This window comes from Natator depressus, chromosome 2 (assembly GCF_965152275.1).
Source record: "Natator depressus isolate rNatDep1 chromosome 2, rNatDep2.hap1, whole genome shotgun sequence".
NCBI lineage: Eukaryota > Metazoa > Chordata > Testudines > Cheloniidae > Natator > Natator depressus.
The window spans coordinates 201,680,210-201,695,836 of NC_134235.1; the positions used below are offsets into that span (position 1 = coordinate 201,680,210).

General features: G+C 43.2%; 1 protein-coding gene across 1 annotated transcript in view; it reads left to right on the top strand.

Annotated features, from left to right (window-relative positions):
• The first annotated feature begins 3,577 nt into the window (after positions 1-3,577).
• HIBADH (3-hydroxyisobutyrate dehydrogenase) overlaps positions 3,578-15,627 on the top strand; it is a 130,536-nt gene continuing 118,486 nt past the window's right edge. The window contains exon 1 of the mRNA XM_074943322.1: positions 3,578-3,738. Within this exon, the coding sequence (XP_074799423.1) occupies positions 3,657-3,738 (82 nt within the window). The 5' untranslated portion in view covers positions 3,578-3,656. The remainder of the gene's footprint in view (positions 3,739-15,627) is intronic.

Here is a 15,627-nt window from a genome sequence, read left to right on the forward strand (position 1 = left end):
ATTGCTAGTTTCCTTCTCAAACTGGCTATTCCAGAATTCCTGGACTGGTGACCTATGGTCAGAGTGGGAAAAGGGACTCTAATTCATCTAATCTAGTCTAAAGTATTTCTAACGTGTCTATCTCTGTAATATATTCTCTACAAAAGCTATGTAAGAGGTGCATTAAGATTAGTAAATGCAGTACCCAAAACCCGTGAAATCCCAAGCTTTGAGTTGCACATGAGCACAGGTAACCTTAACTGTGCCCTCTTGTAAGCATGCATTAACTCTCTTATTCACTGCAGCATTACACCTTGAGTAGTCATCTACACCTATGCAGTTACACTAATGATGAGTTTGGCACTGAGTGTACAGATTGTATAATGTATAATGAATGAGTCAGGGAGCCAGAGCCACATTCAATGTACAGGCTGGGCAGTATGCAGTAAGAGAGCAGTCCAGTCACTGAACAAGGAGGATACAATTCACAAATAACAGCGCAATTACCTCTTTCATTTTGCACTGTTCAGCCTTCACAGTGAAAGAGGAAAAGGCTCTTTCAGACAAAATAGCTGGACCTGATCTTCTGTGGCTTTGCAGGGGTGTAAAATCCTAGCAAGTCAGAATGGCTCCAGATCTTCTGGGTCCTAGTCTATTGCTTTAGCCACAGTGTCATGTTTTCTCTTCCTGCAGCCGTCTGCCTCATATACTACACAGAAATTCCATCATGTGCAACTATTTGCTAGGCAGTTCAACTGTGTGTCTCACTACTCTGTGTAGAGATGAATGTGTAAAAGTCCTCTTGTTGTAAACACAGTACAGCCAAGCATGTGGATTTGGCATAATGTCTGTGAGGAAATATGGGTAAGTGAGTAAAAGTTAGTTCTGCTATACAAAAGGTGTGGGTTCTGTTCCTAGTTAGTACTCTGTAAAAGTGAATGAATGATACTTCATAATGCCTAAGTCAATGGGTATTTTCATGTGGCTATGTAAGTGTAATCCAATGGTTCAATATGTATTATGTCATCCTCTGTAGTGGCTAGTTTCTATATTAGGCTACTACTGTTACCAAGTAAAGGAATTACTCCTTCAGTTCAAGTTGTAGACATCTGTGCTGTGGTATGGGAGGTCCTGAATTCATATTCTGCAAGCATTTACCTATCCCCACCACATTGCCTTTTAGATTTGGAAGAGAACTGTCACTGAAGCTCTTTCAGTAGTTGCCATAAGGAGTCTGCATGCTATCTAGCGATATTCCCAGCACTGCAGCATTCCAGTCTGTAGTTCCAAATAGGAGGTCTAATTCATATTCATATCTCTTGTGTTAGACCTTCTTTTGGCATTATGCACTAGATTTCAGCAAAGGGAATCCAGAATGATAAATTTAATGTGTTCCTATCCTTGTATGTGAAAAAGGTATGAGAAGACTTTTGCAACTTTGAAAATAGCTCAGTTTTTAGGGTCCCTCCTCCAGGGAACCCCTTGTCCAAATTATGTAAAGTTTTCTCTACAAACTCTACTCCAGCTATTGACCTGACTTACCAATTTTCAAACTGATCTTTTTAAATTTTATTTTGTTGTAGATTTTAGGAAAGATGCAAAATTTGGCTTTAAGTGAAATGTAGCTTCAGTCTTAACTACCTTTCTAGTTATGTAAATTAATCCTTGTACTGAAAAAGGTGATTCCTAGACTATTGTTATTTTAGTAATTCTTAACTTTTAATATCGTATGTAGGTGATATGAAAATTTTGCCTAATTTAGTATGTTAATCTGACAATGCTGCTACTTGAATTAAAATGTGATGTAATCCAAAACCTGCATTCTGGTTGATTTTGCCATGTGATGTATGAAGTACTTTATTTATTGTGTTGTAATATGATCTACCCACTTGACTTCTTACTGTATGATGAACAGTAAGAAAAGCAGAATCTAGTTTATAATATGGGTGGAGGCGAGAGTCCTCCCTTTGAGATTATTATATTGGCATGCTAAGAATTTAAGTCTTAACAAGAACAGTTAGCCTATCAGTTTATTAAGGCTTTAACTTGATTTCCAAATTACTTCTAGTTCCTACACTGTGTAATGTGACCGATGAAGTGGGCTTCTTTGATTTCTACATGGAATCAATGTAGGAATAGATTTCGGATCAGCTGTTTTATACAGTTCATTAGTGGATCTACTAATTCTGCCATATGCTGGATTTCTACTCAATTCATTACATTTTAAACAGTATTATCTACATTGACTATGACAAGTAGAAAATTACACCTCTCCATGCCCATATGTGGAACACAAGATGAACCAAAATTGAAACTCACATTTCACCGGCCTAGATGCACCTTTGACTTCTCTCTATTCTTTCTGAGTACACTCCTCTCAGGTTTTAGCCCTCATCCCTTTACCTGCCCTGGGATGGAATCCCATGAGTCTCCCACTCTTAGACCCAGTCCCTGGGCAATAGTACCCTGTGTACCAATTGAGATTCCTCAGCAGGCCTGACTAGGTTTGGCAACATGAAACTCTTCTCTTCACGCGCTGTGACCAGTTGTGAATACCGCAACAACAATTTTTTCAAAACAAAATATTTTTTAATCTCAACAGTAAGAACAAAATATAACAGGAAAAAAGGGACTATTTACCTGCACATGGGCAGGATCAGATCTTATATTAATTACAGTTCTATATTACATTACAGTTCTGCATTATATATTATGACAATAGAAATGACCCCACCACCTAAATGGAAAAAATACAATGTGTGTTATGGAATATGTAAGATTTTATGTCCAAGAATATTTGAAAAAGTAATTGATGTATGTATAAAAATGCTAGCAGGCTGGTGAACTCTAGGGCTACAGTAGGATGGCATTTTGAGAAGCAGAATAAAATTTCAGACGTTTATTATAGACACCAAGAAGATTCTATTGATTGGTTGCGGAGGAAATATACAAGCTAAAAGCTGTCACAGCAAGGGAGAGGCAGGCAGAGCCAGAGAAAGGAAACCGGAGTGTGTAACCCTAAAGCTCTGTGAACGTTAAGTCCAAGAAGGATATGGCACTAGTGCGTGTAGTGAAATATATACCGTTTGCGTGGCAGCTGCACAGAGTTGAGGCTACCTGAATAAAGTGGCGACTAGCTGGCTAACCACCCGCTCGAGCGAGGCGGCCGCTCTGCTTGCCCCCTCTCTAGTTAAAAGCCATAAGTGCAGAAGGTAGAGCAGGGAAGCAGAAGCTGGCGGGGATGCCGGGGTGGGAAGATGCCTTATGGGAATAGGAGGGGATATATTAAGGGTAAGTGAAGGCGGCACAGAGGGAGCAGCCTGCAGGAGGTGGGTGGAGGAATCCACGCCTTGTCCCCTGGTGCTACTCCCGCAGCAATTGCCCACGAGCGGGCGCCGCCCAGCAGAACAGCCCAACCCTTCTCCTTCGGTTTCAGAGCGGCGAGGGGAGGCAGGCGGCTCCGCTGTCTATCATGGGGCTGGAGGCGAACGCGGCAGGTCACCGCAGGAGGATGTCCCCTCTCATTGGTGTGCGGCTGCCACGGCCAAGCGGTGGTTGGCTACCCTGGCTGTCACTCGTCTCCTCTCTCTCCTCCCCGTTCACGGTCACAGGCAGAGAGGGGAGGCGGGAGTGGTGTTTAACTGGAGGTCACGCAGAGTGGAGCTGGGGGAAGCGGTATGGCCGCAGTTTTGATGCTCAGAGGCTCTGCCAGGCTGTTATACAAGCACAGGAAGGTGCACGCTGCCAGCATTGCAATGGGTAAGGAGCCGCCTCTCCCTCTTTGCCTTGGGTTTTTTGGTGACATTTTAGCAGCGCGAGCTGGGGTTGCAAACTGTTGCCTAGTTGTGTTAAAAGGCCAGGCCTCCTTGTTGAACCAGGCAGAGAAAAGCTTCTGCTGCTGCTGCTGCTTCCTACCCCCCTAGCTAAATTGCCATGTGAGTCACTCCAGTGACAGCGTCGCTCCAGAACTTCTTATCACGTGAAAACAGTGGAGGTGGGGTGGGTGGTAATTGCTGGCACACAAGAGCTGCACTCCGGATTTGAGTGTGCTTGAAGGACTCCCCACTCCTGACAAGCTTCTAATTCCTTAGGTGAAACATGCATTGGGTTTTGAAACCCCTGATAAATGTGCCTCATAGCATGAGAGGATTATCACTTGTGTTTTGCACCTTTTACAAGTATTGTGCACTCTATTAAAGCCAGCCAGGTTGTAAAATTATATGAGGCTCATATCAATACTTACTTAATCTTATGAGTCGCTTAGTATAATAAATATTTTAACATGTTTATTTAAAATAGCATACATAGAGTTTAAAACAGCCCACAGAAGTTTATGTGACGCTCGTGACTTAAAAAGCATGTACCTGTAATCTGTACTCATACTTTGCTTTTCTTATAATAATGATTATATTTCATTATTTTTGAGCCAAAGCTGAATTCAGCAGCACTTTTTTTTATATTCAAGACCCTGGTAGTGCATACATTTGCTTCACTTTACACACACAGGTAGTCCAGTTGAATGCAAAGTTAAGCAAGTGTATATGCAGGATTAGGGCCCAAGTTATAACCTTTTTTTTGTCTTCTATCTTTCCTTTTAAAGGGACACTGGTGATTTAAAGATCATACTTTTGTTTGAAATTGTTCTACCTACTGTTGCTACAAGTAACACCTAAGATTACTATAAGTGAAATAAATTGTAGAATCTTTTTCTACAGTCTTTTTAATATGTTTATTTTGTGCATTTGACAGCACTTCATTTATAGTCAATTTTACTGTTTCCCTTGTGTAGCTCAGTCAGTTTCCCCTGTGTTTATTGGGGGTCTCTCACATAGTAACTGAAGAGAAATGTATGTGTATATTTTTTAAAAAGGGGGAATGTGACTTTAAAACCACAAAATTTGACAGGGGATTCAGCAAAGGGTGCACCTGAAACTACTCTATTATTTTAAAAGTGATTTTTTTAAAGCTTCTAGTGCCTTTTGTTTTCATTGATCTGACAAAATTATAAATGTCTGACTCTTAATTTTATTTTAAAATGAACTTTTAGTGGCATTGTTTTACTTTAATATCTCTCCCACTAACACAATCCATTAAAGCTTTTCACAGTTCTGAGTCTGACTTTTTAAAAAGTTTTTAGTTGTTCAGGTGGAATACGGAATAATGGATACACTTGGTCATATGTTAGTGAAGTTAAATGAAATACACAAATGGTACGGAGAATAGGTCTATTGGGTGTCTTTTGTCACAATATTATCAATAGTAATTGTCACTATGTTTCATACGTGCTGTCTATACTATTCATAAAGACGTTTCTGTAAAAGCTTTGAAGTAGCATTATGATTTTGTTCACTGGCTTAAACATGACAGCTTGAATGTTGTCATCACATGCAAGAGAGAGGAGATTCAGAATGCAGTTCTCCTGAAGTACCACAAAGTAACTTTAGTTATTTCTTTGAAATATATAATCTTTGAGGGGGAGGGGAGAGAATAAACCATTACTTCAGGTTTTAAGTTTGGCAAATATATATGCTTTATTTTTGCATAGAGACCTGAGAGAGCAATGACTGCAGTCTGAGATGAAATTCTCGCTTTATTGAAGTCAATGGCAAAACTTCCACTGATTTAACTGGAGCCAGGATTTTACTCTAAGGGCATGTCTACACTGCAATGTAAGCTCAGGGTTAGTGGGATTTGAGTCAGCTGGCCTATGTTAGGGAACCCTGAGCTTGAATGTGGTCCCCTCATCTCAAAAAAGATATACTGGCATTAGAAAAGCTTTAGAGAAAGGCAACTAAAATGATTAGGGGTTTGGAATGGGTCCCATATGAGGAGAGATTAAAGAGGCTTGGACTTTTCAGCTTGGAAAAGAGGAGACTAAAGGGGGATATGATAGAGGTATATAAAATCATGAGTGGTGTGGAGAAAGTGAATAAGGAAAAGTTATTTACTTGTTCCCATAATATAAGAACTAGGGGCCACCAAATGAAATTAATGGGCAGCAGGCTTAAAACAAATAAGAGGAAGTTCTTCTTCACACAGCGCACAGTCAACCTGTGGAACTCCTTGCCTGAGGAGGTTGTAAAGGCTAGAACTATAACAGGGTTTAAAAGAGAACTGGATAAATTCATGGAGGTTAAGTCCATTAATTGCTATTAGCCAGGATGGGTAAGGAATGGTGTCCCTACCCTCTGTTTGTCAGAGGGTGGAGATGGATGGCAGGAGGGAGATCATTAGATCATTACCTGTTAGGTTCACTCCCTCTGGGGCACCTGGCATTAGCCACTGTCAGTAGACAGGATACTCGTCTGGATGGATCTTTGGTCTGACCCAGTATGGCCGTTCTTATGTTCACTGTTTTTTAACCCTGTATTAAGACTTTTCTAACCCGTGTTGAACCTGGGGTCTGGCGTCCACACTGCAGCACGCAGATCTAAATCAAACCAACCATATCCCAGAGTCTGAGCACCCTCCTGAAATGTGGCTACTCTACACTATCGCTGTGATGCACTGTGGGGAAAACTTTACTGACCGCCTTGCATGTAACAGGAAGTTTGAACAGTCTGCCAACGCAGCCTGCTGTGCAGTCATTTTGGTCTGTGTGCTCCCAGCTACTGGAGCCAGCAGCATGGAGGATGCACCTTTTTGAAGAACTTCTCTTCCTTGTGCTTTCACTCCTGTGTCAGGAAACTGGCATAGCATCTGTGAGGCACTGGTGGACGTTTCGGTGATGTTTTCTGCTCCACCAAAAGTACCTGTTAGATTTCCTGATGGAGGAGGAGATGGAGGCAGAAGAGAAGGAAGAATACCTTGGCATGGCATGGTAGACTTACACTGACAGATGCTGCTCAGTACAACTGGCATAGTCACTGATGCTCTCTACACAGACCAGTGCTTCTGGCGCAGGGCCACAATCACAGACTGGTGGGAACACATCATCATGCAGCTCTAGGATGACCAGCAGTGGGTCCAGAACTTTCGCATGAAGAAAGCTACATTTCTGGAGCTTTGGAGCGGCTTGCTCCTGCCGTTCAATATTAAGAGAGACAACTGAGGTCAGCTTTGCCAGTCCAGAAGTGGGTTGCTATAACTGTCTGGAAGCTGGCTGCCCTGGACTGCTACAGGTTCATTGACAAACAGTAAGCTGTGGATAAAATGGTGGCAGAGGTATCTGAGGTGACGGGCATTAAAGATATTCCGGAGGAACTGCTGGCTTTAAGAGAATGGGGTTTCCTACTGTGCCGGGACCATTGATAGGACTTGTGCCAACAGTTTGTCCTCCTCAAGGAATACATGAACTGTAAAGGGTATTAGTACATTGTTATGCAGGTCCTCTTGGACCACAGAGGCTTAGGAATATCAACGTGGGCTGTACTGGAAAAGTTCATAATGCCAGTTTTTTGCTGCTTAGGAGTCTACATTCATGGACAGACTGTGACACTATTGTCACCAAATGATATTGACATAAACAGAGTTCCTGTCCCCATCGTTATTCTGGAGAACCCTGCATACCCACTTTTGCCTTGGCTTATGAAAGCATACCCTGATTTGTTTAATAGAATATCAGGGTTGGAAGGGACCTCAGGAGATCATCTAGTCCAACCCCCTTCTCAAAGCAGGACCAATCCCCAATTTTTGCCCCAGATCCCTAAATGGCCCCCTCAAGGATTGAACTCACAACCCTGGGTTTAGCAGGCCAATGCTCAAACGACTACCCTGGTAAAAGATGGGTTTAATTACACTCTCAGCACATGTAGAATAGCTGTTGAATGTGCTTTTGGCAAATTTAAAATCACGCTGGAGATGTCTACAGACCCATTTGGATACCAGTGTCATCAATTGTCTCTGCATTACAGTAGTTTGCTGTGCTCCTCACAACCTTTGTGAAGCTAGAGGTGAGCCATTTCCCCCTGAATGGACCTATGACAGTAAGGGGCTGCTGGATCGGTACCCTCAGCCAGCAAGTGCAGTTACCAGTGTGGGAGCTGGTTGTACCCAGGCAGCAGAAGTCAGGGATACGTTGTGTTCTCATATTATGGACTTACATGGCCCAATGGACGAAAGGGAATAGTACCTGTATGAATGCGCTTTTGGGGGCGGAAAGTGGCTAATTAAATGTTGGGGCAGGGTGTCTAGTGCTTTGGAAGGTGTACGGGTTGATTGCCATCCAATGCAATTATGAATGACATGATTAATGAATTGGGGGCAGCATGGGTTTATGTATAGAATTTATTGAAATGTGAATTGCTGTACCTTGGTAAATAGACAACTGCTGTATGCTTCCTGGCCCTGCATTCTTTTCCCCCCTTCTTTTCCTGTTTTCTGCTCGCTTGGCACTGGGACAGGGAGTTGCAGGTATCCACAGAAGAGGGGTTGAAGAAGGAAAGCTGCATAGCCAGCTGCTCATGAGGCCTGAATGCTTGGGCCACCCTGACATAGAGTTATCCAAGCTACTGCATGCCTGAGGTACAATGCAGGGGAATCAGGCCATCGTGTAGGGAGGCAGCAGGAGCCAGTGCTCTTGCAGCCATGATGAACATAAGTTGATGAAACAGTTCTCTCTGTTGAGCTTGGTCCTCCCCCTTAGCCGCTGGTCCTGTCACAGGAACTGCTTTGCAAGCGTCTGCTCAATCTCTGAAACCTTGTCCTTCACTCGGATTGCAAGTCTCAGCCTCTCCGCCTGCTTGTCACCGGGTATGTTGGGCCAGGATTGAGTTCCCGATGAACAGCAGGCAATAGAGGTTGAGAGGCCCTGAAATAGGACAAGAAGTAGAGGGTTATTGTCTAAAATAGGTCAGTGGAGGAGCACAGAATTAATTTTCGTGGAATCTCATGGACATAAAATGTTACATTTCTTAACTGAACCATCATATATTGTGAAGGAATGCTTTAGTCCATGTACTTTCTCTGGACACAGCCTTGTTAACTTTAGAGACAATAGTAAAGTTAAAATTACAACCTTTTTTCTGTGGGGGGTGCAGATAGTGCCCTTGCTGCAAAAGGCTTTCTCTATCATTTCAGGCCTTTCACATTTTGGAGGACATAACAGTTCTTGTGGGGCAAAGGGAGATGTTATTCCAAACTGCTGGTGAGAAACCTGCAGTGTATTCAAACGTATAGTGATCAAACAGCACATCTGTGAGTAGTGTGGGCTTAAAGGAGGACCTGTCAGATACACCCTTCCCTCTATTTGACTGTATGGAGTTCCTGCTTAAGGAAACGTTTGCAGCTCTGAGCAACCAGGACTGGGTCAGAGTTTCTGAGGGAATTAACAGGATGCTATATTAGCTCACACATGGTTTACCCTGTTGTTGCTGCATGCAAACACGCAGAACTCTACAGCGTTCCTCCTCTCTGCACTTAGTACAAGTTCTGGGTAAAAATGGACACCTCACTCGGACTTGGGAGAAATGATTTTGGGACCTGAAAACATCATGGAATATCTCTAACTGAAATGGACTAGATTTGGAAATAGAAGACTGTTTCCCAAACACACACACACTGAGTGCACTGTTTCCAGGTGGGGCTCCATAGACAGAGGAGAAATGATTACAGAGTGGCAAATTTCAAGCCCTTACTGTTGAAAGGAGAACATGAATGACCATGGCAAGCACTGGTTACTTTACAATGAAAATGCCCTTTATGCCTCTTTATAAATGTTTGAAATTCCCAGTCACCATTTTGAATTCCATATGGTAGGATGGCAGGGAAGGGGAAATGCCAAGATGCTGTGATACAATCTGCCAGTAGTGAACACGCTGGTAGCTGGGGCTTATTGTAATTTTTGCATTGCTTCTTAGAGCAGAAATCCCTCTTATTATTGTAATTAACTGTAAATTGAAGTCCTACACTTACTGGCATCTGGGGTGGCTTCTGTCTCTACCAGGTTTGCCGCAGGCTCAGCAGCGGTCTGTTCCTCGGAGGTGGGGGAATCAAATGGCTCTTCCTAATAGGGACCTAGAATTTGCCGTTGATCCTGCTCCACAGTCTGCTCGGGACTGATTTCGTAAATAGTCACTTCATGCACCTCATTCAGAGCCTGCTTCTGGCTCCCATCAGTCCCCATGCTAGATTCAGGGGCCAGCTGGGCATCATCCCAGTCATCATGAAGCACAGTTGGTTCGGTGCCCAGGACCCAGGCACTCCGTGTCCAGCACCGAGTGAAACTCCTCATCAAATGGGCATGTTGTTGGAGAGTTGCCAAAGGTGTGGTTCTTGTCCCTGGTCTTCCAGTACTTGCTCTTCAGCGTCTTAATACACTCCCTAAAGTGGTCACCTATCCTGAAAATCTGCAAAGCTGCCAGCTTTTTAACTATCTGCTGGTATGCCTGGTCATTCCTGGTGCCTGTGCTGACCAGTTTCTCTGGCCTTGCACCAGAGATTCACCAAAATTTGGCTGTGCTCCCATAACCATAAAGCAGCATGCTTTGCAAAAGACTTGCTCTGCTCAGCCTCCATTGCCAGGAGGCTTGCCAATCAGCTTGCAGCTCGGAGATCAGAAGAGAATGGGTTAATGCTGATGGGAGCAACTGCCATACTCCAAGGAGTGGGGGTGGCTTCCATTTTCAACAGAGTCCATTACAGATTGTTGGGATAGAGAGGACTAAGGAAGTTGGCCCATGAAACTGTGGAATACATCTCGCAGACTCTCAGGACATGAGTCAAGTGGGGCTGCGCCTACGCTGCAAAGCAGTAGGGCTTGGACCCTGGGTCTGAGCCCTGGGTTGGTGCAATAGCAGTGTGGATACAAGGAGGGTTAGCCTTGAACCCAAGCTTAAGCACAGTCTTATAGCGCAGTGTAGACATATCCTAGGTGCTTAAGTTGATTCTGCTGCGAACACTTATATGTGATTATCATAAAGTCCCATTGACTGTGAGAAGTGTTTGCAGGATTGGGTGCCTTAAATGGAATTTACAGTTGCCTATTAAAGGCAGTGCCAGTCATTTGTATGTTCTCTTCTCTTCTTCCCTGTCTTTCTACGCACACATTAGTTTTGTCATCCTCCCTTGTTAATTCTGATTAGTCTAAGGGTTTGCCTGGTTTTAGAGAGAGCAGTTGATTGTAATGTCCATAGTGTCATGACTGGTTCAGTCAGCTGTGACAGTTCTCAGATCTGTCAGCTGCCTCACCCAGTGAAGCTCCTTAGCACACTTGCTGTGAGTTCCCTAGTGGCTTGTTTGAACTGCTGCTTGCAGCTGGCAAACAGCTGGATTGCTGACTTTGTACATTTGTACTGGAGGCATAAATTTAGCTAAGAGAGAAACATGGAGGGAGAGTATTTTGGTTGTGGACATGTCTGTATGAGGGTATCAGATGGCCAAGATGTGTAGTTTCATCTGGTAATTTCCAGCTGGATGAATGGATGGCGGGCGGGGGGAGAGAGATTGAGATTAAAATATGTGGGGTCATGATGGGGGAAACCCTTTCTGGGAGGCACTTCTCGGGTGGGACTGCTGGTTGCTGAAGCAGGTATAGTGGGATAGTGGAGAGGCTTTGCTAGCAAACTAAGAAGTTTTGCCAACTGAGGGAGTGCTGTTCTTTTTATCAAAGATAACAGCCCTCTCCCCATCCCCACTGAATCTGTGTTAGGCAGCCCTGTTGTGGACACAAACAAACCGTATATCAATTCAGGGTTGGTAACGTGGACCTACTCAATTCGGTGGTGCTTCTGTTGATGCCGTACAGTTGACTGAAGCACCACTAACTTTTAGTGTTCTACTGCAGATTAGCTCTGTTAGCCTAATGATAAGTGGGATGAAAAGAGAACAAACCCAATATAGTACTTTAATCACAGGGTCAAATGTGAATTGTAACATTACATGCATGTTTGGAAAAAAATATTTAGTAGTTACATTTTTATCTTTAACGTACAAACATTGTTTATGAATCCTCACAACAGCCCAGTGTCTGTAAAATAATACTTACCTCATGAGGAAATTAAGGCAAGGGGGCATCTACACTGGAAGTATCTTACCCATTGATTGCCTGTTAATGTTAATCAAGAAACAGGCATTCAGAGATTCACTCAGTTTTATGGAATTCTTCAACAAAATTGTGAAATCAGAGAGTATTTTAGTAGTAGTAAACTCATTTTAAAAGAGAAACTTTTAAATTTATAAAAAGAAAAGGAGTACTAGTGGCACCTTAGAGACTAACCAATTTATTTGAGCATAAGCTTTTGTGAGCTGCAGCTCAATAGTCTTGAAATCCTTCCATTCTAAGGCCGTGATCCTGCAACTGGATCAGTACAGGTAGGTCCTCCAAGTAAATAGGAGAAAGGGTCTGCCTGCACAGATTTGATTGCAGGATCAGAGTTCTTGTTTTTGAGTAAAATGAAGGGAAGGCCTAGCCAAGAGTTTCTTCATGACAACAGAGCAATTGCAAGTATTTCAGCTATTGAGCCTGAAGACATTGTAACCAAGCCAAGTTAACTTCTGCTGTATGTATGCACAATTCCACCAGAATTAAGAGTTGTACCTATGCTTATGCCAGCAGTGAATTTCAGACCCATATGCTTAACCAACGTTTGTGGTTCTGTTCCTGATAAGTGAAGGGTAATTTAACTTGGTTAGGAGCTGGGTAAAAAATTTGTACAAATGTGCAGTTCGATCAACTCAAAATTATTCACAAACTTGTCAAATAGTTTATGGCCAAACTTTTTTTATTGAGGACTTGGAGGAGGAGGAAGTGGCCTCCCTTAAAACCTTAGCTCAGTGATTAGAGCACTCGTCTGGGCTGTGGGAGGCCTTTCAGTTCCTCCCTTTGCCTGATGTAGAGAAGGGATTTGAACTTGAGTTTCCTACATTACAGGAGAGTGCCCTAGCCACTAAGCTATGGGATATTCTGGGGACAGGTCTTCCTCAATTTCTCCTATTGAAGCTGTTCCATTTTCTATGACTATCTGGTCATTAGAGCAGGAACTTGAATCTCCCATGTACTAGGTGAGTATCCTAACAACCAGGGTATAGATCCTTTCTCTCTCTGTCTAGCTCAGGGCAGATCTACACTACCGCTTATGTCAATATAACGTACGTTGCTCTGGAGTGAAAAAGCCACCACCCTGAGCCACACAAATTACAGCGACCGAAGCACTGTCCACACCAGAGCTATGTCGGCGGGAGATGTTCTCTTGACAACATAGCTTCCGCCTCTCACAGAGGTGTAGTAGTTATGGTGACGGGAGAGCTCTCTTACATCAGCTTGGAGGGTCTTCACCAGATGCACTACAGTGGCATAGCTGCACCGATGTAGCACTTCTAGTGCAGACTATTTCTCAATAACTATTAATTGTCATATATATAGTAATAGGGACAAAGAGAGAGTGTGTGGTTCTATAGCATGGTTGTCATGGCACTCACCAAGTTCAAGTCCCTGCTCGCTATTTATTTATTAAAAACTAGAACAGTTTTTAACAGGGAAGGTTGAGAGAGATCTGCTCCAGAATATCCCAGAGCTCAGTGGTTAGGTCTCTCTTCTCCAATATGGTGGACCCAAGTTCAGATCCTGGCTCTACACCGAGCAGAGGGAGGAAATGAACCTGGACCTTTCAAGTGAGTGCTCTAACCCCTGGGATGATGGTTATAAGAAGTCTGCTGCCACCAGCCAAAAAATTCAGAAGGATTCATTTGACCTGAAATTGATTGAAAAACATTTTGCTGAAATTTTTCAGTTTTTTTTGGCTTCAGTTCAACTCAAACCAAATTTTTTTCCCCAGTTTTTCAGAACTGCCAGGGAACAGAAAAATCAATTATCAGCCTATCTCTAAAGTTGGATGATTTGAATATTTTAAATATGTCAGATTTATTGTGCCTCTTCTGTCTAGGATATGGATATGGGAAGTGGATCTTGCTACAATGATGCTTCCCTCCAAACCACTTCCAATCAGCAATCCTCTGTGTCTCAAGAGACCACTTTTAAAGTAAATCAAAGTTTTAAATACCTTTAGTTGAAAACAGCCTCTACTAAGCAACTTTGGCAGTTTATTTTAATAGGTTTTCCTGGATTGAAATACAGGGGAAATTGGATATTTTCAAAGTTGTAAGTGAAGTTGTATTATTCTTAATGTGGCTAATTCAATATTGGTTTAACTACTGGTATAGTAACCCAAAATTATATAAGACATAAAAACTATGATGTAACTTACCTTATAACTTTGAAAATACCCAGTTTTCCATGCATTAAAATGTGTTCCAATTAGTATAATCAGACTGTCTGTTTTTGTTTGGTTTTTTTTATTTATATCACCATAGAACCTAGAAGCCCTAGTCAGGAACCAGGACCCCATTGTGCTAGGGGCTGTACAGACACAGAACAAAAATGGTCCCTGCCCCTAAGAGCCTACAATCTAAATATAGGACAAGAGACAATAAATGGATGTAGACAAATAGTAGAGTATTAGTAAATTAATGAGACCGTATCAGTCAATATGATAGGCAGAGATCTCAGCACACCAGCAGATTAACCATTGTCAAGTTTTAGGTTGGTTTTTTTTCTTGGGGATTTTTTTTTTTTTAGGCATCACAGCAAAGGAGAGTTTTAATGAGGTTTTTGAAGGAAAATAATGAAGTAATTTTACAAATGTTTATGAAGAGCTCCTCCCTAGTGCATGGAGCAGCATAGGAGAAAGCACTCAAAGGTGGTTGTTTGAAAATTTAGCAAATGGGCGATGGAGGCAGAAGTAGACTTCTCGATAGTGAATGAGATGGTAGCTATAGTGGGGATGGGTTGTGAAGGGCCTTGAAAGTGAAGATAAATACCTTAATGTTTGATGCAATGGAGAAAGGGGTGCCAGTGGAAGGATGCAAAGAGAGGAGTAACATGTTCAAAATGATGGGCTAGGAAAATGATCTTTGCAGCAGCATTCTGAATGGATATGAGTGGGGCAAGACTGCATTTGTCAAGGCCAGAGAGAAGGGTGCTGTTGTAACTGAGATGATGCCTGGATGAGAGCACTAGCTGTGTGGATTGATGGGATAGGCCATATCTTAGATCTGTTATGCAGAAAGAATCAGCAAGGTTTAGATAAAGCCTGGATAAAGGACCCAGAAAGATGTCAGAGTCAAAGATAACTTCCAGGTTACAGGCCTGAGTGACAGGCAGGTTGGTGTTGCCTTCAGTGATTGAGAAATAATCTAGTGGGTGCAGGAGGACAAGGTTTGTTTTAGCTGTATTGAGCTTGAGCTGATGGCAAGACATCCATGAGGAGATGTCAGGCTGAGATTGTAGTTTGGAGAGAAGGAGGCAGTTCTGGAGGAGAGAGGTAGATCTGTGAGTAATCAGTAAGGCTACAATTTAGTCACGGAGGTCATAGAAATCATGGAATCCGTGACTTCCAGCGACCTCCATGCATTCAGCCTGTGGTGGTTGGGCAGTGGGCAGGGAGCTGTGGGGTACCCCCACTGCCTCTGGCGGCCCCTGCAGCTCCTGGCTGCTGTGGGTGGTGGGGTACCTCACAGCCCCCAGCTGCTGCAAACAGAAGCGGAACCCCCGAGCTCCCAGATGCCATGGGCAGTGGGGAAACCCCCGAGCTCCTGGCCTCTGCAAGCAGTAGGAAACCCCCTGCAGCTCCTGGCTGTGGCTGGGAGAACCCCCAAGCTCCTGGCCGCTGTGGGCCCCCAGAGCTGCTGGCGGCAGGGGTACTGCACAGTCCC